General features: G+C 40.1%; 1 protein-coding gene across 3 annotated transcripts; it reads left to right on the forward strand.

Annotated features, from left to right (window-relative positions):
• The first annotated feature begins 10,097 nt into the window (after window positions 1–10,097).
• LOC106852671 (lipase member M-like) lies at window positions 10,098–20,910 on the forward strand. 3 transcript variants are annotated; one of them, XM_088169092.1, is made up of 10 exons: window positions 10,098–10,220; window positions 11,671–11,782; window positions 13,271–13,388; window positions 14,076–14,274; window positions 14,792–14,901; window positions 15,628–15,764; window positions 16,271–16,417; window positions 17,435–17,506; window positions 19,016–19,087; window positions 20,210–20,910. In XM_088169092.1, the coding sequence occupies exons 1-10, from the start codon at window positions 10,204–10,206 to the stop codon at window positions 20,441–20,443; spliced, it is 1,218 nt and encodes a 405-aa protein (XP_088025218.1). In that variant the 5' UTR covers window positions 10,098–10,203; the 3' UTR covers window positions 20,444–20,910. The 3 variants fall into 3 exon arrangements, with proteins under 3 accessions (XP_088025218.1, XP_088025216.1, XP_088025217.1); XM_088169090.1 differs by lacking the exon at window positions 10,098–10,220 and adding an exon at window positions 10,225–10,359; XM_088169091.1 differs by lacking the exon at window positions 10,098–10,220 and adding an exon at window positions 10,225–10,359 and having other exon boundaries at window positions 14,792–14,889.
• The last annotated feature ends 1,466 nt before the right edge of the window (window positions 20,911–22,376 follow it).

Consider the following 22,376-nt stretch of genomic DNA (forward strand, 5'->3'; position numbering starts at 1 on the left):
CAAACCCCTTAATTTCAATGCTGCTTGTCCTGAAACCCTGCCACGAGTATGAATTACTTCATCAATACTGTGTATCTAGACAGAGTGCCATGACAGATCATGTGAGACAAACTTCCAGATAAGGCAAAGTAAAAAATGCCACATGGAATTACATTGCCGTGGAAATGCTATTGCAGTCACTGTGCTGGTTCTGCCCCAAAACAATGCCCTGTGCCATTCTGGACAGACTCTCTTCTCTCTTGTTACTTGCTTATAGCTGTGAAAACTCTTGTGTCACCTGTGAAATGCTCATGCAGCCCCTCTGGACTGCTCAGAACTGCCATGCATAAACTGAGCTTTGTTACTCAATAGTTTCATTGAAAAAGTAATTATTCAAATAACTTCCCTACAACCAGCTAACTTTGTAAAACAATTAAAAACAAAAGTGTAAGAAAAATCAAGCTGAGCAATGTGTTAAACCTTTTTTATAGGACTGTAACCCACATTTTACTGGCATTCAGATGAGCCATTCAGATGGGTGGTTTTTATTATTAAAAAGACTACATCGCAGGCAAGCACAGTCAAAATTACATGTTGAATGGAATTCAGTCAAAGCTAATCCTAGGTAGAAAATCAGCAATGGTAATTGTTAATCAAGTTTTACAGAGTTTTCACTTAACAATAATTAGAAATTACAAGTTAAATCATGTTTCTGAAAACATTAATCTGTTTTACAGTGATTTTAATGCTGGAGTTACTAAGATGAAATATAATTTTGTTCATAGCATTTTGCCTTTGTTCTATCCTTTTAAGAAAAAGCTTGACATCTATGAAAAGCTTTCTTATAAAGCTAAGTAGGTGTATGCATGGCTCAATACCTGTGCAGAACAGCTGCTAAGAAGAACCAAAGCCAAGTAGAATTTCTGTTTTACCATACTGTGGTTTATATTTCATTTGATCTATTTAATCATGTTTTAAATCTGATTTATTCGAAATAGTCAGGAGAAACTTTAACAGACCTCTGAGTTCACAAGTCTATAAACTTACTCTGTCGTGGATGAATCACTCATAAATGGATGTATATGAAAAGCAGGAGAGGGCAAATGGAGATTTCTTTTCCTTCTTCCTGAGCAGAACTATGGCAACATACAGTTGAATTTGAAACTGAAATTGCCACATATATTAGGAGTGTCTCTTTCCCCTTCAAAGCCCAGAAGGCAGATTCAAAAAATGCAAATATATAGCAAGCATAAGCAAACATGGATACATGATGATTAGTTGCCCTGTATAACTTTTCTATCAGCTTTTTAATTCTGAGATGGCTTGAACACTGTGCAATCCTCTGCTGTTGCACATCGCTGTGTGGTTTTATGGCAGGAGCAGCAGGACAGTGTGCATCACCTCCCCGTGCAGAGGGAGGGCAGAGCATGGGACAGAGCCGTGGCATGCCAAGGTGTGTGTGGGAATGGCTCGTCCTTGTAACCCCACTGCTGGGGCTATCCAGCTTTCCCTCAGCTCATCCAGGAGATACCACACCTCCCCATGCTATGATTGTATTTAACAAACCAGGTTCATCTTAAATGACCACCCCTAACTGTTACTAATAAGACAATGTGCATTGCATATTAAGAGCCTGCTATTTCATTTTGTCTCAGCTTGGTAAATCCACACTGCTTTGATGGGAAATACCAGGGTAATTGTCTCCAATTAGGTGCAGTGATACTATTTGTGACTGTGATTTCTCAGGCAGAACTGCATGTGTGCACACTGGGTAGCTGATGCATCGTGCATTTGATGTTTCAAAGGCACCAAACCCTCTGGGGTTCACATGCTAACAGAGCTAACCTCTGCAGCATGGCTATACACACACTCTGTTGTACAAGCCAAAATCTGTTGCAGGTATGAAAATATATCATGACTAGAAAAGTCATAATGGTGTAAAGTAGCCTCGCCACCAGACTAAATACCAAAACCAAATATATCAGTAACAGGAAAAACAAACAAAAAAGAAACCAAAAAACCCAAAACCTTCTAACCTGCACAACATCAAAGAACTGGATAAAAAGCTGTGAGATTATCTATCAAGTATTCTGAAGTCCAAGGATAATATCAAACTGGATACGATCATGCTAGTAATTTCCAGGCTTGTCAAAGCTATGAAAAACCACAATTTAAATTATAATGATGTTATAAATTAATGAGTTTACTAAGATTTTATTGAAAGATTGGTTGGCACTTCCATAAAGATTGCTACTCCTGGAGTCACGTGAGGATATCAGACACTGAGCTCCTATTCTCCTCTGTCACAAAGAAAAATCCTGAGAACTGGGAGCACCTGCTGATCCTGAAGAGTTTGTTTATGGCTTTGAATGCACAAAACTGCCTAGTCTGCATCACCTGGGAAAGGGAAAATGTTTAGAATTCCTCTCATAAATGACCACTTCTTTCATCCTTCTTTTCCCCTATAATGTTCAGCTACATACAGTGTAGATTTTCAGATCACTGATGTTCAGGATTTTAAACAACTTGTGCCCATCAGTCATCTTTCTTTTACACCTGAAAATCTGGCTGTTGCTTTGCATAAACCAAGTGAAGTTTACCTGAAAATCCAGTCTTCATTATTTGCTTATAGTTTTGTAAATAAAGCAATCTTTAGCAGATTAAGATAAAACACAGTCCAGACATGATCGAGCAAGAAACTGGTTCAGCCAAAATGACTGCATACAGAGCCTGAGTCAAATCCCAGAGGCAGGCAAGGTTCTCAAGGACATCTGAAATGGCACTCGTGCCTCTTGGTTACCTCTTGCTGATGGATCCAGGATCTGATTACTGTTGTGTTGAGTAACCCCTTCTTTTGCTACTCTCCACTCTTTTTCCAGTGTCCTACAGGTAAAAGTGACCAAGGATTAAAGAAAAAGGAAAAAAGCAGAGAGATTAGTGCCTGAAATTCTGAAAAAAAAAACGTTTTCCCCAAAATTCCCTCTGAGGTGAATTGTCCTGTGAGGGAAAATGTAGCCACTGTGAGCAGAGGATTGCATGAACACACCCTGTATGCATATACACCCTGTATTTATGATTTACCCACTGGTAGCTGACAGCTGGTGTACCACATAGAGAAGTCAGTTTGCTGTAAGCAATTATCTAGCCCTGGCTTTGATTTAATTTTCTAATAAATAAAGTCCAAGTCTGTAATTCTCTGCAGTCCCAAGTGAAAATTATAGACCAGTGGTCACAGAAGCCATCTCAGAGCTGACCTGCCCCTCGTGCTGCTCCCCCTCCCTGGCGCCACTGGCAGCATCACGCATGGGGAAGGCATCGGGTGGAAGATCTGCTGATTTGAGCAGTCCTGCAGTGGGGAAGGCAAGGCTGTCTCCTTCCCCAGATCATCCCAATGATGATGGCCCTCCTCAATGTCCCTTGCTAGAACTTGCTATGGAGATGTGGTTCACTTCTGCACAATCTGGAACAAGCTCCAGGGTGCTGAGCATGCCAGGTGAGAATTGACAGTACACAAAATGGTAATGATTCTTTCCATGTACATGCCAAGATCCCTGGAGACTGGAAACTCCCATTTTTGGGTGGATCCCATTTTCTCTGGACTGGTCTAATTTCAGTTTCTCACTTGTTAGAAGTGAACCATGCACAGCCAAGCAGAAAACAGTGATAGTAACTTCAGTGTGCCTCCTAATCCAGTGCCTTCTATGGAAACAAATGCTTTCCTATGAAACTAAAAACATAGGTATCCAGTATGTGTATCACATACAAATTTGGCACTATACATTGCCCGTAAGTTTAAGGGTGAGTCTGATTGCAGAGGGTCCATAATATCAGAAAAACTCATTTATTAAAAGTACTTGTGCATGTCTTCACTATTTGAAAATTATACTAGTCTAAAAAAACAATTCTGTTTTGCAATGGCACAATCCATTTTCAAAACATGAAGATGAGCAATCTAGCAGGAGTATAGAAGCATACCATGATTTTATTCAAAGGCCAAAGGGGGGATGGTTCAGCTGCTTTCCTAAAGGAACAATGTTCAGGAGATTATGCTGCCTGAGTGTTTGTCAGCATGTTCCCTGGTTTTCAGCATAGCCCTCCACAAAATAATTAAGGCTTTGTTGTTTGATTACAAAAAGTTGACAAACTAGAAGAGAAAGATTGCAAGTGTCCTGACCAGTAAAGATTGCAGCATGATTAGGAAATTAGAAGAGGAAGAGCAAGAGAGATACTTTAAATATTTGACTGGAGCCTGCAATTAACTGTAAGGTATAAACTGACAGGAAACCGGGGTGGCTTCATCAAGTGCTCAGGGAATGATTTACTAAACAAAAAAGAATTCTGCTAGGATCGAATTAAAATTTTTACAGCATTGCTAACTGCAAATATTTACCTGCCTGTTAAATTTTGTTTATATGTTTGTGTCAGATACTTTCTCAAGGCAAATAAGAGTGACATTTTTATCTTTAGTAATCCATTTTCTAAAGTATCTTTCAGACAATTTGTAATTACAACATGATTTATGCTTTATATAAAAAAAAAAATCTGACATCCCTTAGGGCACAAAGGGAAGGATTTCAGCCACAATTTTCATATGCTTATGTGAATATTAATTCAGATTAACAAGATTGCAGCTTAGAAGCTGTTCAGACAAGTAACAGGACAGTTCGTGCACAAAATCTCCCTAATTGGAGGTGCCAGCTGAAGCACAGGAAGGAAACAAAAGCCCTGGAGATCAGAATTACTTGAGAAGATTAAATAACAGCGATGAGTGGCCCAATGTCCCAGTCATTAGACATGGACACCAGACACTTATTTCAAGATGTCAGGATGACCTGGGCAAGACTATGGGTACAACCAGTGCTGTCTGATCTGGCTGGGCACTGTGCAGCAGGGAGATGACAGCCCAGCCTTGCCAGGTGAGGACAGGGCACAGTGCAAGGGGTACAGACCCCAAAAGTGACGCTGCCAGGGCCAGGTCTTAGCTGGTACCCCTGTGTGCTGCTCTGCAGGGCTGCTGCCAGCTCAGACGAGAGTCAGCCTGAGTATTACCACACCAGAACTTTTTGGAGTGAAGACCTGACTAGTTGTCCTGTTGGTTTTCAAAAGGAAAATACAAATTACCAGCTTTTCAGACCTGTTCTCCTCTAACATTGGAGCCTCTCTCCTGCAGATTGACGGTCCCACTAGCAGAGAGGGACACAGTGTCCTCTTAGACAGACCTTGGGAACTGACTGCTTTTCAGATGGCCACTGCTATCTGCTCCAGGGGAGCAAAACAGCCACAAGACCCCTCTTCTAAGGGATCTTCCTGCCTCAAGACCGTACAAGAAAATGCTTCCAAAGCAAAGAGGTCATCCTGATCATCAAAAAGACATGGATTTCTTTTGGAATGGTAAGAATTATGCCCTTGTCTGATATTGTTTGTCTTAGTGAAAGAATACTCTCTTGTTTAATGAAAACTTTTGGTGTCTAGTGGAACATTCACTGGAGCAGAGCTTGAAAGAGGTCCATAAGTTTCATTTGTCCTCTGTGCAATGTTGTGGAACTATGTGTTGGCACTAACATTTTAGAAGCTAACTTCCTTCACGTAGCAAGAGTATGAAACATTTTGTTGACATAAGTAAAATAGAACATGTAGGTTCTTCATTTGGTTTGGAAAGTATCACTTTGGGATCAGCAGGAAAATTTTGTCTTTATAAGGGAAAGCTTCCATTGAAAACACAGACTATATTTGATAAGCAGCTTTGCTATTTAAAGTGCATTTCTATAGCTAAGGTTAAAATATTTTGATCATGTTCCTTTTGCCTTACAAAAGATCAAAACAATATTCTATATCCTAAGTACAAAGTAATCATCTTAATTTTATAATTACTGTATATTTCAGTTTTCATTGTTTACAGTAGACTACTTTGTGTGAGAAAATTAATGTTGATGCTCAGAGCAAACCGTTAGTTTGTATTGGTAACTGTATCTTCACTTTTTAAAGAAAAAGGATCAGATCTATGAATCAGCAAAACCTTTGCTGTTTCAAAAGAAATTCCTACTATGTATAAATGCACAAGTGAAAAAATAAGTGCTTTACGATTTTGAAAGACAAGTCTATGACTATCTAATCTGCTGCCGTAGCAGAAGTTAGGGGGAAGTTGTTTTTAATGCATGAAAAAAAATTAACGAACCATGATGGAGATGATTAGTAATGAAATTCATATTTGATGAGAATTTTCCAGCTGAAAGAAGGCAAGGAGAAAAGTGTTCATGGGAAGAGAGACAGGGGTACCAGCCCACTCTGGGATGCTGCTAACTCAGCCCCCAATCAACCCAGTTACGGGTATGCAAAACTCCCAGTTTGAATGGAGGACAGAGGTTTTGTAGTGCTGTCTCTAACCTCCCCAGCACCCTCCTTCTTTCCCAGAGCAAACCCCTTACTTTAATTATTAGGATTAAGAAAAACCAAAGCCCCTCTGCCCACAGTCCCTTTGACCCCTAAAAACAGCTGGGTAGCTGCTGCTGATGGCAGCACGAAGCTGACCAGAAACCGCTTCAGTCTGTGCTTAGCAGAGCTCAATGGCCCTTGCTCACCAGGGGACTGCTGCACACTGAGTGCTCGTACTGGTGCCAGTTCTTCTGCCAGAGGATTTCAATTCACACTCCCAGGGCTTTCATTTAGCAACAAGTGCAAAACAAATAAAGCATATGTAATTTTCAGCTTTCCACATATGTAGGTAGATGTGTAAATTCCTTTCATCTCTAATTATAGTTGATATAATTGATATCTGTGGGGGTGAAAATATGCTGCTCTATACAATACTACAAAATTAGCAGAAGGATAAAAAAATAATTGCCTGCAGATTGTGAGGCAAAACAATTTGAACAATACAAAGCTCATAAATTGCAACACAAACTTCATCCACCCTCGGAGGTGAAGAAATCCTGGCTTGCATACATTTCACATATTTCAGCATCAGCCAGAAAGTATTGTGGAAATAGTTGCTCTTCTCGCAAGTTGTATTTTCCCTTGGATAAGTTAACAGACAGGTGCTGAGCTTTTCATGTACAAGCTGCCCCTTCCATAGGTGACTGGCACTTGAGCAGGAGGGCAGTTCTGCCTGGGACATTTCCAGACAAGGCATCAGCAGGGTGAGCAGCCCAGCCAAGCATGCCGCCCTCTCTGTCCCTCATGAGCCCTTCCTTTTGACACTTCTTACTTCACCTTTGTCACACAGAGGATTCATAATTATCTAAGTGCCAATGCAGAGCTACCTCACTCATAATTTACAAATACTGTGCTACTCAGCTCAATTGCTGGTGACCCCAGGCAAGTCCATTGACCTTGATGATGACCACCAGAAATATTTTTGCAGGCCTGACAGAGCTGAGAAGAGTCTCTGACAGGAGCAGTGCCTGTTCTTGCTGGTGCTTTATGCTTCTGCACTTCTGTCTGTGTGTACGGTCTCTACTGCTCCTTTGCTGTTTGGAGGTGAATAGGGAGGGTCTGCCTTCACCCCCAAAATGTGCCTGTGCTGGAGGCCAAGAGCACTCCAGGCAAGGCAACAGCATGGGGTGGGTGGCTGAGGGCAGTTGTTGCATGCTGCTGGGAACCAGGTATAATCCCAGGGATTCAGTAGAGAGCACACTACTAGACCCCGTGCTTGGTTCTCAGTGTTTTTCTCACTCTCAGGAAGCAACTGTTTGCACCATTATGACATGAAATGCCTTTAAAGCCATATGAGTGCACGAGGGGATCCTTCTGTTTTTGCTGCTATGTGTTCCCTTGGAGACTCCTGGATGGCAACTTCCACAAAAACAAGTCTGTCTCTCAATAAAGCATACCTCCCCTTAGAGGCCCTCCTTAACATACTTAAAATAGCCAAACATTTTTGATAACTACGTTCACTAGCTGCATGAAGAAGCCAAAAGGACATACTTGATCCATGATGAACTGCTATATTCAGCTGTATAAAAATATCTTCCATTCCTATGTCATTTCCAGAGCCAGGTCCAATTCAGGAGGAGGGAATGGGGAGAGCAAAGAGTTTACAGAAAACACAAAAATGCTAGGGATTATATTCTGTACATTGATGGGGGTTTTATCCATAAAAAGCACTGGAAAGAGTTGAGGCTTCATAAACAGCATTCAGTGAACAATTTATATAAAGGCACTTACTTATATAAGGGCACCTAGACTGACCAGTTTAAAGTTCATTTACATATGACCACACTCGAGAAGATGCAGCACAACTCTGACAGCAACATCTCAACCTTCAAGCATTTCTACCGAATTCCATACCTGATTACAGTGTGAGTAACTTCCACTGAAACCTGACGATTTACAACAGAGTGGGCATGTCTGTTTTTTTTTTTTAATCAGCCCAACATTCACCCTAGTTCACCTTTTCCCTTCTCAAACACTCACTTCGAACACATACTGCCTGCAATGGCTTTATCCAGTCATTTGCTATTTATGGTATTGTGCCATGTTTATGCAATATTTTAGTGAGTTTTTTATTATTGGAGCTTTGTTTTGCACTAAAGAATGAAGTTGGCTTTGTTCACAGCGAGTTAATGGCACATCTTAATTACTTAGAGTAGCATGAGGTACTCAAAGGCAAGTACACATTTAAACAGTTCACTCGTGAAATTCTTGTCGAGCTTCAAATGACACTGAGACTCTAAAATGGTGGAAACCTGCTTTTCTTATAGGAAAGATGAAAGAACTTGGAGTGTATAAAGGAAATAATGAGAAGATTCAAAAAAAGTCCCATCTTGTGTGGAGAATCAGTATTTGAAAACACTCTCTGTTCTAAACTAGCTCTTTGAAAATAATTTCCTCTCCTAATTTGCTGCCAGAAACTGAACTCAGATGTTTCTATTTCGCTTTGAAGGCCTGATAACAAGTCTTGTAGTTCTTCTCCTGAGATTTTCTTTCATATTTCTCTCTGATCTGTAAATATTAAAGAAAATAACTTCTGAGGATATATTGAATATTTCTGATCCTAACCACAGGAAACACTGCAAGAAGAAAGCATGCTAGTTATAATATAAATAGAAATATCAAATCCTGCTCAAATCTTTGGTCAATGCTCGTCTCAGTGTTTAAGCTGATCTGTTCTATGTGGATGAATAGCATTTGTGAGATAGACAGAATATTTGGAGGAATAAAAATTGGGAACTGAACGAGAAAGAATAGTTTCAAGATTTAAAAATACCTGGAACACACAGAATGAAAAACCCACCAGCTTTATACCAGAGTACACAAGTAAAAAAAAAGGAATAAAAGATCCTCACTCATACTTCTGCAAAGCTTGTAGTGTTGTAGTGAGGATTCCACTCATGGTGGAACATGGCTGCACTGGGTTTGTCCTCCACAAAAAGAAGAGACTTAAAAAGGTCACTGTCCTGAATGCCTTGAAAAGGACCTGTCTGGACTCTCTATTCAGGCCTAACTAATCTCCACTGCTGAACAATTCTGGCCCATCAGAGTCTGCTTGAGACCACTGGCACACGTGTGCTCATCTCAGCAATGTTTTCTGAGTCCATACAGATTACACAAAACCCTTCTGGTTTCAGAACTATTCATTTAGAGACTATTCATTTAGGGACTATCCATTCAATTCTACGGCCATTTAAGAGGTGAAATATAAATGGAGGAAAATCTCCTGAAACCACTCCAGCAGCAATGGAGCAGCAACAAAAATATTAAAAAATAAAAGAAAAATATGTGGAGTAACATCTGTAGAGGTATCAGAGTTCCTTCCTTCCTTTCCAGATAACACAAGAAGCTGGAATTGGTAGGTTGTTAGTAAAAGAGAAAATTGTTGCAGGTCTATTGGCAATTTCATTAGGTATGATAAGGTATATCTGTGAATATATTTGTTTTCAAAATTCCTGTTCCTGCTCTGCCACTCTACACAGGCTGGTATTCTCCTTTAAAATCCAGCAATCTGTGATAGTAGAAGAGCCTTGTTATAGCTGTGGTGGCTAAGGAGCTGAAAAACATGAGGTTTGGGAATAAAAGGAGTCACCCCTCTCTGGTGCTGCATCAGGGAGAAGCTGAAGTGATAGTAGAAGGAATGAGTAGTGGGAAAGAAACAGAGGCTTATTGTCAAGTTGCTGCATGATTGGGGAAAAAACAGTGCATGACCATCCTTTCACTGCCAGCCCTGCTTCCAAACAGCCAGGAATTGAGTTTTCATTCTTCTGCAGCCACAGCTGCTCAGCCAAACACATGACTTTGGGCACAAGGTCAGTAATGCTTTGATTAATTTATGATCCAAAACTGGTGAAGGCTTCATGGGAGCTGCAAAAGATGATATGAAACCCTGAGCTTGAGGAGTTGCTTTACTATTTGGGAACAAATGCATTTCTTTGTGTTGTTTTGCTTGTAAGTAGGTGAAAGTATGGCTATTTCTTGCAGGATTTCTTTTGACTAAAGAGATTCAGGCCTAGCTCACCTAGCCTGAATTTAGGTAACTCTGGGATAGCTGAAGAGGTATGGGAAGATGGCAAGAGAGAGAATCAGGAAGTGGCAACTTTAAACCAAAAGAAAGGGTGCTAGCTCAGTAAAACAAAGGTTTCTAAATGCCTCTTTTTCTACAAAAGGAGCTAAGTATTTTCAGTGCACAGATTGTACCAGAATGTAGTGCTAGGGAGTTAGTGTACAAATTGTTGTTCTCTGAGAAGAAAAAAACCAAAAACTATTCATATTCTTTTGGGAAAAAATAGTTTTAAAGTCTTCTTGATTATGAAAACAATAAATGCGATAGATTTTTTTGGCTGAATCAGTCTGACAGAAAGATTTATCACTGGGATGATAGAAGTTTAGATGTGGCCTCTGGGGGATTAAATTGTGTAGAGAAGATGCTAATACAAATACTGCATTTTCTTTGAGCCAAGAGTATGTAGGTCTTCATAGACAGTGGGGCTGCTATGTGTGCATCTAAGAAGGACAGCTACCTCCCAGGTTTTTTTGTTCCTTTTTTGCTTAACAAAACTGGATGTCCCTGCACTCAGTCTCCACCTAGCATTGCATTTAGCAAAGTGTTCTTTTCCTTTATCAATCCTCATCCCATAGAGTGGATAAATTTTGTCATTAAGAAGGTTTGTATAAATTTTGCAACTATAAAAAACTGCTTTTTTTTTTAGGTTCCTAAGCTTTTAATTAAATTATAAATATTCAAATTTTTTATTTACAATTGTTTTTATTTTTTTCCACTAACTATCCATCAACTTGGTTATCTCCACTTTGAAAAGTGGAAAAGCTACATGTGATAATGTTTGATTTACTTAGGAGTTACCCAATAACTGTGCTTCACAGAGTTAGCCAGAAATGTTTCCAGTTTCCAACTACAGATCAAATGCTTGGTATGGTAATACAAGTGACCTACTTCTCAGAAAATGAGTGCAATTCATTTCTCCAGAAGCTTTGCTTCTTTTCTTGGATTCATTGATACTTTTGCCTTGATCAAGAGCACCATCCTAGTCCAAACCTTAGCAGAGAGTCCAGGTTGCTGCCCAAAGCCCTCAGATAGGTGTTTGAAATCAGCTTTTTTCCGTTTTAATTAACAAGTGGGGAATACCAGACTGGCTCCATTCACTGTCAGACAGCACTTTCCTGATCAGAAAAGTACAGAACCTGTCTGGATTGCAAGTGCAGAGGAGGACTACTGAGAGATTAATATATTGGATTTTGCAGGGAGAAGATATGGCTGCTTGTTGCTGTGACATATTGGTTTCAGGGAGTTACTTTTTCAGAAGAACTGAGAAGAATGAAGAGAACTCTGGATCCTGAAGCCTTTATGAGTATTGTAAGTTGGTTGATGGAGTGACCTGAGAATGGATGTTATGCATGACTTACAGCAGAGGGGTTTCTAAGTGTTAGAAATAACAGGGTAGATAAGCTGCCTTTATTTAACCTATCCTCTCTAGTCATTGTATATACTACTGCTTTCTCTTCTGTTCTCTTCTGCCTGCATACATAGCAGCCCATCTTCTCTCTGATAGAAATTAAAGCAAATAGTAAATCTCCAGACATAATTTCCTTTTAAATATCAGTTACCAGCTTGCTATTGCTGGCACTACCTACCTGTCTGAAAGAATGACTATCTAGAATGTCAGCATTTCATCAGCAATGAATAAAAAACTTGTGGTGAGCAGCAGAGACCAGAAATGGACAGCTTTTTAGAAAAACACCTCTTGCTAAGCAAAATTGCTTAGGTCTTTTATTGTTCGTTAAAATCTTGGAAGTTCTGTCCTGCATGGCAAAATACATTGAGTAATTCTCTGAGTAGAAATTGTGAAAACCAATCCTCTTTTGTAACAAAACAGATAGAACTTTGCAGGTCAAAACTAATATTTACTTCAGAGCTTAAGATGGGCTGTACTTGAGAAGTCACTTGCAACTATGCAAATCCCTTCCCTATGCAAATGACTGATCTTTTGTGGCTGTTGAGGCCCAGAAAGACCTCTTGTGTGAGTTTTTCCAGTCCGAGTTTCTCAGGCTTAGCCAGGGTTCTTTCCCAAAGCTAGCCACTTTATCTAATGTAAACATAACAGAAGAATTAATTACAAAGATAAACACCTGTTGGATACATGCTAGAAGTATGGGAAAGAGGTGTCACTTTCTGTGGACCAATCATCTGTATTCTGTCCTTGCAGTTGCGAGTTGCTCTACTTTAGCAGTGTGTTTTAGAGTAAAGTTGTCTCCTTCCCATCCTGAGGGATGACCGTGTAGCTGTGTGTCTTATTTCCGCCGCTCCAAAGGGTTGATACCCTAACCCGCAGCTACAATCTTTCTTTTCCCATAATATAGTCAGTTTTTCAGCAGTGCTCACTGCATCTAGGCTGCTCACCAAATCATAGTTGTGCAGCTGTCTGGATTTCTCTGAATGTAGTTTAAATAGGCTGGTTCCAGGCTGTATCAAAGTAAATCAGAAGCAGTGCACCCAGACAGCTCCTTGTCTCCACCACACACCTCATCTCAGCTCATAAAGTCCTGCTATGAGCTTGCAGGGATTCTTATATCACCAGAATGCAAGGGCTTGTGATGACTGTAGGGCAGGAGTGCAATACAGGTTTTATAGGACATATTTTAACTGGGTAGTAAAGCCCTAGATATAATACAAGGAAAAAAGGAAATTTGTAGTTGCTTTAGGGTTACATACATTCAGATGCTTAATTCATGTAGATTAAATCCCCAGCTGTATACCTGCTTTCTAACATTTCTTCATTGTGACTGTCTTATAATGTATGAAATGGACTTGTGCAAATAAATGCATTTGTACCTTCTCTCCTAGAAAGAGCTCATTACTTACAAAGGGTACCCCAGCGAGGAGTATGAAGTGATGACAGAAGATGGTTATATCCTTACCATTAACAGAATCCCTTATGGCACTCAGAATCAAGAAAGCCCAGGTACAGTTATTTAATATGACACAATACCAGCCTAGATAGGGCATATTCCCAAAAGACCTAACTGGTATTTTTAAAACATTCACCAAAGCTTGTATACATGAGTGAAATTGTAGTAGAGAGTTCTGGCTGACCTGAACAACCTGCAAGATCTACAGAATTAATATCAAGCACACTTATTTATAATAAAAATCCACCATAATATGAAGCATATACTTCCTGGTAAGAGTTGATGAGTAAAACTAAAAAAAAAAAAAAAAATAGGATAAAGGTAACCTAATCAGCCTGTTTTGCAAAAGCTTTTCCAGCTTCTAATTCTGCTTTGCTTTTGCTTACACCTAGTTAGTATCAGTGTCTGATTCATATTTTGGGTAAAGGGAACCTCTGAAAACAATCCCACACCTTCATCTCTGTATCAGTGTTGAGAATCTCAAGCTGATGTGTCTGAGCTGTACAAACAATGACCAGAGGGTGCCAAGTTAGTTCACTCTGGTGTCAAACAGATCTTTCCATAAATTCTTTCAGGAGCTTAGACTTTGTCTCTCACTGAAAGAAGGGTTTTGTTCTTATGATTTGTTGATTCAGGAAAATATCCCAGTATTGAATATGAGACAATAATGTCTCTGAACAACCAGGAAATGAAAAGATAAAAACAATTATAAACTGTTTTGCTTTTGCTTTATTTTTCAGCTTCAAGACCTGCTGTGTTTCTCCAGCATGGATTATTGGGAGATGCTAGTAACTGGGTCACAAACCAGCCCAACAACAGCTTGGGCTTCCTGCTAGCTGATGCTGGATTTGATGTTTGGATGGGAAATAGTAGAGGGAATCGCTGGTCAAGAAAACATGAAAAGTATTCCATTGATCAAGATGAATTCTGGGCTTTCAGGTAGACAGAACCACTGAAGAGGATATCCATTGACCATCCTTATAGACCCCTTTCTGCTGGCTAAATCAGGGATTTGCACGTGCTACTTTTTAATAAACATTCTTTACATTCACTTTTGCTGAGGTGCCCCTATAAAAGCATGTGAACTATAATAGTAATGGAGACAACTTTAATTACTTCTTGAACAGGTTCTTCAAACTTGAGGCATAGCAGTAGAACAACTCAGAGGAACCTGCACTGGCCATCTCAAAGCCATTCCTCAGCCCTGGAGCCAGTTTTGGCAGCTACTTAGAAAGTAGCTAGTATTGTATTACACTAGTCTGTGAAATACAATAACCCAAATAATCTTGAGTAGTATCTTCCATATCCAGTGCCAGAAAAACAAAGAACAACTGAATGATTCACTAAATCATTCAGACTGTTCCTTTGCTGACAAGCTATTAATAAAAAATCTGAATTCAGTTTCAAGTCTGGTTTTTAATTTATGCATGCCTCTCTTTCAATATCCTGCCTGCAGTTTTGATGAGATGGCAAAGTTTGATCTTCCAGCGGCAATAAATTTCATTTTGGAGAAAACAGGACAGGAAAAGCTGTACTATATTGGCTATTCACAAGGTACTACCATTGGTAAGTTAAACCCAAGAGAGAAATTCTTTGGGAAAACAGATAAAATGTGATTTAAGATACTGAGTTAACATATGTATCTGAAGTTTTCATTAACTCTTTGTAGTTGTGAAATACTGTGTTAGTATAAGCAATTTTCAACATGTAGGCATTTAAAATTTATTATAAAGATAATTAAGCATAATGGATCAAATGCACTGCTGCTGGAAATCTGTCAACTAAGAATTATACTGGAAATTGTTGTGTGTGGGCCATACAAATTGTTTCTATTCAAGATGCAAGGGTGTGCCCACAGCAGCTGGTCAGTTCACCAAAATAAACAAAACAGGAAGATGAGAGTACAGAAAGAGAAGTTGGCCAGTTAGGACCAGATGTAGGCACAAAAAAAGAAAATACAAAATTGGATTGACCGGAAGAAAAACAACTTTTCCTCCCAATAGTATAAGAAATACATGAATGTGCATCAGAAGTGTACATCTATGTTTAATCAAGTTTGGAAGAAAGCTGCAAAATATAGAAAGAGAAATTTCTCTGAATAGGGAAAAAAAACTACAAGCTGGTAACTGATGGAGAAGAAGCATTTCATATAAATCTAGGCTGGACCATATTCTCTGAGCAACTAACAAGCTTGTTTATAAATTGAAAGTGCAGAGTATCCTATATTAATACTGAAAACAGTCTAATGTTAAAATGATGAGGGTTTAACTCCTCTTTTTTTTTTTTTTTCAGCTTTCATTGCATTTTCAACAATGCCAGAGCTGGCTCAAAAAATCAAACTCTACTTTGCATTGGCACCTGTCACTGCTATCAAGTATGCTAAAAGCCCAGCAACAAAACTCCTCTACCTTCCTGAAAAAATGCTCAGGGTGTGTGATATCTTGCTTTCCACTGTTTAACTATATATTTGTTTGTTCAGCTCTTAAAATGGATAAATAGAAAGTATAGGGCTTTGTGAAGTAGACTGATTTGCATGTGGGCAGGTTTACCTTGTGGTGAGGCCTCTGAAAGTTCAGACAGGGCAATAAGAAAAGCTTTCAGTCCAAGGCAACAGCTCAGCGTGGGGATAGGTCACCCAGAGAGGTACAAAGATGCAGATCCTCAAAGATCTCCAAGATATCTCCAGGCAAAGCCAGAACTGATATAAAAGCTTAAACTATGAATTGGAGATATTATTTAACATATCTCTTCATTATAAGTGATGTAACCCAGATTGAGTAATGCCCAAGCAGGCTGATGCAATGGAAAACCAAGTAGTTTCTCACTTGTTTGTGGAAACATCATCTGACAATTGGAGAAAAGGCGAGTAAGAACCACTGAAATTGCTGGAGAAGTGTGTACACTCCTAAATTATTGTCACCTTTGTATTTCACAGCGTATGCTTGGCAACAGAGAATTCCTTCCCCAGACTGAGTGTCTAACGAGGATAATAGCCCCTGTCTGCAGCCACCGAGCTTTTGCCAGGCTTTGTAGAAGTGTCTTCTTCAATCTGGGTGGCTGTAACCTGAAAAACATTGATGTGGTACGTATAACTTTTACCAGCTCTGCTGGGAGCTTAAGCTTATGGTCCCCAAATTCACCTGCTATCCAGTAGTGTGAATCCTGAATTTCTATTAGTATCACATTGCAGGGAGCAGTCCCCACTACCGGACAGCAGTATCTGCTGATTGCTCTGCCTCTAGCAGGGAACCACTGCCTCTCCCCTCAGAAGAGCATTTGGCACCAGTTCTTTAGTTGACAGCTGCTCAGAGCCCCCACAAATTCTGCAGTCTGCCTTCTGACAGACCTCACCCAAGGCACCATATTTTGGTCCATGCTGTGGCCACGGGTCTCGTCAGAGATATTTCGCATGCTGGCACACTGGAAAAGAAGAAATAAAAAGTTTACCTGCTTCATGTTTTCTCTTTGCAACACAGAAAAGAGCACACATATTCCTCCTTGTCCTCGTTCTCCAAGCCTTGGACCATCAGGGTAGGAGAGTATTAGGACATACCTGGGCACCTCATGCTCTGTCCAGCTGTAGGTCAGATCACCTGGGAGTCAAAATTTTGCTCCAGCATTTTTCAAAAAATGCCTCAGAAAGTGTTCACTGAGAAAGGATCACACAGCAGCTTGTTAAGAAACCCCTGCAGTGCTAGGGTGTCTTTTATTTCAAATATTTGTACATTCATCAGGAAATTGCATTTCCCTTTTCTGTTCTGTCCAACAGTGATCCTCTCTAACACAGAATCTGATACAGAATTCTGAAAAACACCACGCAGATTGGGGTCTAAATTGCTGACTTTCTATTCATTCCTTCTCACCTGTAGATTCTTCTAGATCCTCAGTCATCTTGGAAAATGTTCTGGTTAGGGATTGCTTTTTCAGTGCTACTCCTAATCTGACACTGCCACATGTGAAGCAGATCTAAGGGAGTCTCCAATCATGCCGCTCCAGTTGCTGTTGATTTTACTGATACATGGCACTGCTGTAGCATATGTTTTGATGTACATCTGCATAGAAGGGAAGAGGAGAATGCTCACTGAATATTCTCTTTCAGAACCGAATCAACGTGTACATTGCCCAAACCTCTGCTGGAACTTCTGTGCAGAACATAGTCCACTGGAGTCAGGTATGAGCAAACCCCAGAAACATAAAATAGGTTCTCACCTGGAGCTGAATAGAGAGGTACAGAAATAACCAGCTGTGAAGCCATTGCCAACTTCTTGGAAGCTCATGCACCTTGTGGATTGCAACTGAAACCTCAGTTCTCAGTTTTTCATTGCTTCTTCTTTTGCCAGCAGGATAGAAATGCCCTATGTAGTAGAGGTACATTTGAAGCCAACAATGAAGTGCTGCATTTGAGTAAAAATATGTAGGCTGGAAGCTGTGTGTGCAGATGTACACTATTCTTATTGTGTATCCAGTACCTCTTATAAATTATGTCCACAGTTCTGTGGAGAGTTTACCTTTAGAAATTAGTCATGTTTCCAACTTGGTGTCAAGAAGTGAGCAGGATTTAGGCTGCCATATAAATTGTCACATTTTATTATTAAAACCCTTGTAATTTTTTCTCTTGCTTTCAAGGCTGTCAGTGTCTGGACAGAGATAGAACCGTAAAAATAAATACTATATTTAGTAGAATGTTTATATCCCTAACCTACAAGGTATAACCATAGTACCTCTTCAGCAGCAGTGCTGGTGGGAGCTGCCTTTCTGTCTTTAGGCTCCCACCCTGAGGATGCAAAGAGCTCCCCTGGAGGAGCCTCTGGAGCAAGGCAGTTTTCCTGGCAGCACCACGGGCTCTGGAGCAGCACAGGAAGCTGCAAGCACACCGAGTTTGCAGGAGTGTTCATGCCCTTTTCAGCAAAGCAAACACACAGATATGTTTGTGTGACATCTGCATAGGCACTTACTCAAAATAAAATTATACTGTTGGCTGTGAGTTTGCACTAGATAGTAGGTTTGAAAAATTGTTTTTGTAACCATGACCTGGACCTGTAACAAATGCAGAGTGGGGGGAGTTGTGCAAATTGACTCAGATGGAATTCGACATCTAACCACAGACTGTGAGCACAAACATGCAGAAGTAATACTCCTAAGTCTTTGTTGTCCGTACTGTTATTACAACTAAAGGAGCTAGCAGAATTTCAATGCTAAGATTCTGATGATGGTGTCTCTCAGAGTAGTAATAACCCATGCTGTAGGTAAATTCAAGAAGGGGAAGAACTAAAAATTGTAATTTCTGTATTCAAAACAGAGTGGGAAGAAAAAACATAAGATGGAGCCGCTCACAGAGCTGAGTTTGGCAACACAACTGTAAGAATAGACAAGGCAGTAGCAGAGAGATGAACTTGCTGACAGCAGTTGTTAACAGCAGTATTACAAACTTGAACTAATTGCCTATGAGAACATCCTCGGGTCTGTTTGCAGAAGACATAAATGTCTTTCGTTACAATAAAAACGTTTGACTCCTTTTCACTTTTTGACACTTTTAATCAATTTACTATTGGCTTTTTCAAAGCTCTTTGAAGAACTCTGTTGGGACTTTAGATTGGAGTCAGAGGCTCATCAGGGAAAGAGCACACAAACTTCCCAAATTATGGCTTTATAACTACCCTTCTCTTGTTCATCCTCTTAGGAGGCCCGCTCGGGGAAGTTCCAAGCTTATGACTGGGGCAGTTCAAAGAAGAACATGGAAAAATACCAACAGGTATGTTTTGGTGAAACAACCTTGGACAGCACAGAAACACACAGGAAGAGAGCAAGGATGTAGTAGGAGACACATTTTCAGGACATAAGTAAATGAAAATATTATTACTTTTCAGTTTGGAAGTCAACAGAGAAAGTATGCAACAACTAATAGCAATAACAACTTTAATACATTTTAAAAGAAGGAGAGAGAGGAGGATAAAAACTTCTCAATTAAATGATCAATAGGAATAAGAGGAAGTAAGGGCAGAAAAAACAGAAAATTAATTTTGAAAGAGTACAAAGAAAATAACAAAAACATCTTGCCTACTAGTGTAACTGAAACAGATGACAACATTAGGAATAGGAAAACTGGAAAACTAACAGCCATCCCTAAATTCTGGAAGCCAGAGACAAAAGGACTTTGTCCTCAAGCACCCTGAGGAACATCTTTTCCATTCAAGACTCTAATCCCATCCTTGACCCTCCTACCCTTCCACAACAGCCTGTCATTTCGAGTTACATGTTTTAATGATGACTGGCATGAAACGCAGCTTCCTTTGGTTTGCCTTGAATTTGCTTGCTCCTGGAAAGTCACAGGATGCCTTCTAGGTTTTGTGTTTGGGATAATTACTTCCAGTGCTCTTTCTTCATACCATTTGTGATTGTATAAACCTGTCTCCTGTCCTTGCTCTGATGTCTCTTTTCCAAACACAGGAGTCCTAAGCTGCTTTCCCTCTCCTCCTACAGAAGCCATAACATAATCCGTTTCATCCTTGTCGTGTGTTGTGTTTTCTCTCCAGCCCATGTCTTCTGGGACCAGCCAGTACTTCAAAACGAACATGAAGGGGGTTTATCCAGAGGCATCCTGACATTTCTGTCTAGTTTCAGGCTCCCGCCCTAAGATTCCCACTAGAGAGGGCAAAGACCCAAAAATAGCTTTGCCAGCTCGGGAGGTGTTTTACTTTTGGCTGTGCTTTCAGTTAAGTAATCCCTGTGAGCACAAACAGAAAAGGCATGCAAGGAAACTTCTTTCCTCTTTGGTTTAGACACTTCTACTTTGAGCAGTGACAGAAGAAAACCCCAAATGAATATTTAAAGTTGCTGTGCTCTCCTGGACATTCATTCCTGTACTGTTTTCCAGACTACTCCTCCTCTCTACAACATAGAAGAGATGACTGTACCAACTGCAGTATGGACTGGGGGACAAGATCAGCTCGCAGATCCCAAGGATGCAGCCATTTTATTGTCTAAAATTAAGAAGCTTAGCTATCACAAGAAGATTCCTGAATGGGCACACCTGGATTTCATCTGGGGATTGGATGCACCTTTGCGTGTGTACAATGAAATTATTGACCTGATGCAGAAGTATCCTTAACCCACAACCAGAAGCCTTACCTGACTCATTTAACTACACATAGATTCACTGGGTATAAAAACCCCCTTCTATTGCATCTGGAATCAGGGAAAAGATTCCTCCTGCACACTACATGTCACTCCAAACCTTTTCCATCCTTATGGTGCACTTCATGTTTTCTGGCAACCTTGTAGATCTGTAATACCTTTTCGGTTGACCCATCTTCAAATCTGCAATAATTGTATTTTACTAACAGAAGACAGGGTTTGCTTCCAGCCTACTGTCTTCTCTAGACTATAACAGTAATGAAAGCATTTCCTTTCTCTGGATATATTCTGTGATCTCTAGATGTTTTCCATTCTTCATATTATTGCTCAGTTTATTGGGCTGGCAGTTATTTAAAGGGATAGTGTAATCAAAATCTTATTCTAACAGTTGTGGTATTGTATAATTTTATTATTAAACAGATTATTAAACAAGAAAGTGAGTTCATACAAAACACACCTCACTCCTGTAAAGAAGATTGTTTGTCTTTGTTTGAAACAGGAATGCTCCCTGTTTCCATGAGGAAGAGCAAAAGACACAGGGTAGACCCAACAGAAAACAGTAGCCAGTACCATGGTTCAAGCATGCACCTGGAAGCTGGGAAACTTAGCTTCAAGACCCACCCTGAGAAAGAGAAATCCTTGCTGATTCAATATTAATCCTTTTGGCAATGGCAGCGCTTCCATGGGACCATTTACTTGAAAGTTACACCCTGAAACCAGAAGAAACCTCACACCTACTGCTGTTTGACATGAATGCTACTGGCTATCACAGAGCTGAGATGATCTAACTTTTGTCAAGGCTCTTTGGAGTTTAAACACTAAAATGAAAAGTAGCCAAACATTCTAGAAAGAATCCATTATCTTCATCCCATGCAAATTTAGAGCATTTTGTCCACTACTGGAAAGACCTGCTTTCAAGACAATGCTAAAGAATTATTCATCCTATTAATTCCCTGAGGTAATTATGACTCTACCAATCTTGTTTCAAATAGGTAGTTACTGCACAAAACCACTCAGTTGGAGGGTAACCTCTGTGGTTATTAGGTTACAGCCATTATAGGTCACCATTCCTCCAAAACAAAATGCCATTAGCTTCACTGTGAAAAGAAACACTGTCCACTTAGGGGTTTCCTTTCAGCCTGACACCCTCATACTCCTTTTCCATGAAATGTTAATGTGGGCCAAGCGTGGGATGCTAGCCAGCACAGTGCAGCTGTTGCACTGGGACAGTTCACTGGTGACACTGTATGACCAAAGGACCAGTGTCTCATTCTGACTAATGGTTCATTAGCCAAACAAATTAACTGTGACTGTTACCACTTCTGCACCTTTCCCTTCCAAGAGAAACAGCAGGCCATTTTCATCTCCTGAGCCCACTGCTGAAGGCTGTTGTGTTGCCTTCTGTTTCCCAAATATAACTAGAGGTTGATCCAAACAAAACAGTTCCCTTCCAGACCAGGACATTCCTTCCATCAAATACGAATTCCTGGAGACAAATATCCTTCAGAGAGGCAATCTTTCAACTAACTCACTGCTTGTAGGGATAATGTATGAGGACATGAGACATACTTTATAAGTTTTCAATGTTTTCCATGCTAAATGCAGCAGCATCATACATGAAAGTAGGCAGAGCATTCCATACAGTCACCTAGAAACGAGATTGCAATTGTGCAGCTATCTTGCAACTTGGGACACCATAGAGGAGGCAGGGCGTTGAATTTTCTGGAAAATCAGGAAAAGCAGGTTGAGCAAACAGCATTGGACACATCATGGGGACTGTTGATCCCACCTTGGGACATGAGAAGGGATGAGACATCATGTTGCAGAAGTCCTTCTGAGTGATCAGTTTATGGTTTGATGATAGTTATTGTCACTTACAAATATCAGAGAAGTCAAGTTATAATGCT

This window comes from Sturnus vulgaris, chromosome 8, assembly GCF_052056855.1.
Source record: "Sturnus vulgaris isolate bStuVul1 chromosome 8, bStuVul1.hap1, whole genome shotgun sequence".
Lineage (NCBI taxonomy): Eukaryota > Metazoa > Chordata > Aves > Passeriformes > Sturnidae > Sturnus > Sturnus vulgaris.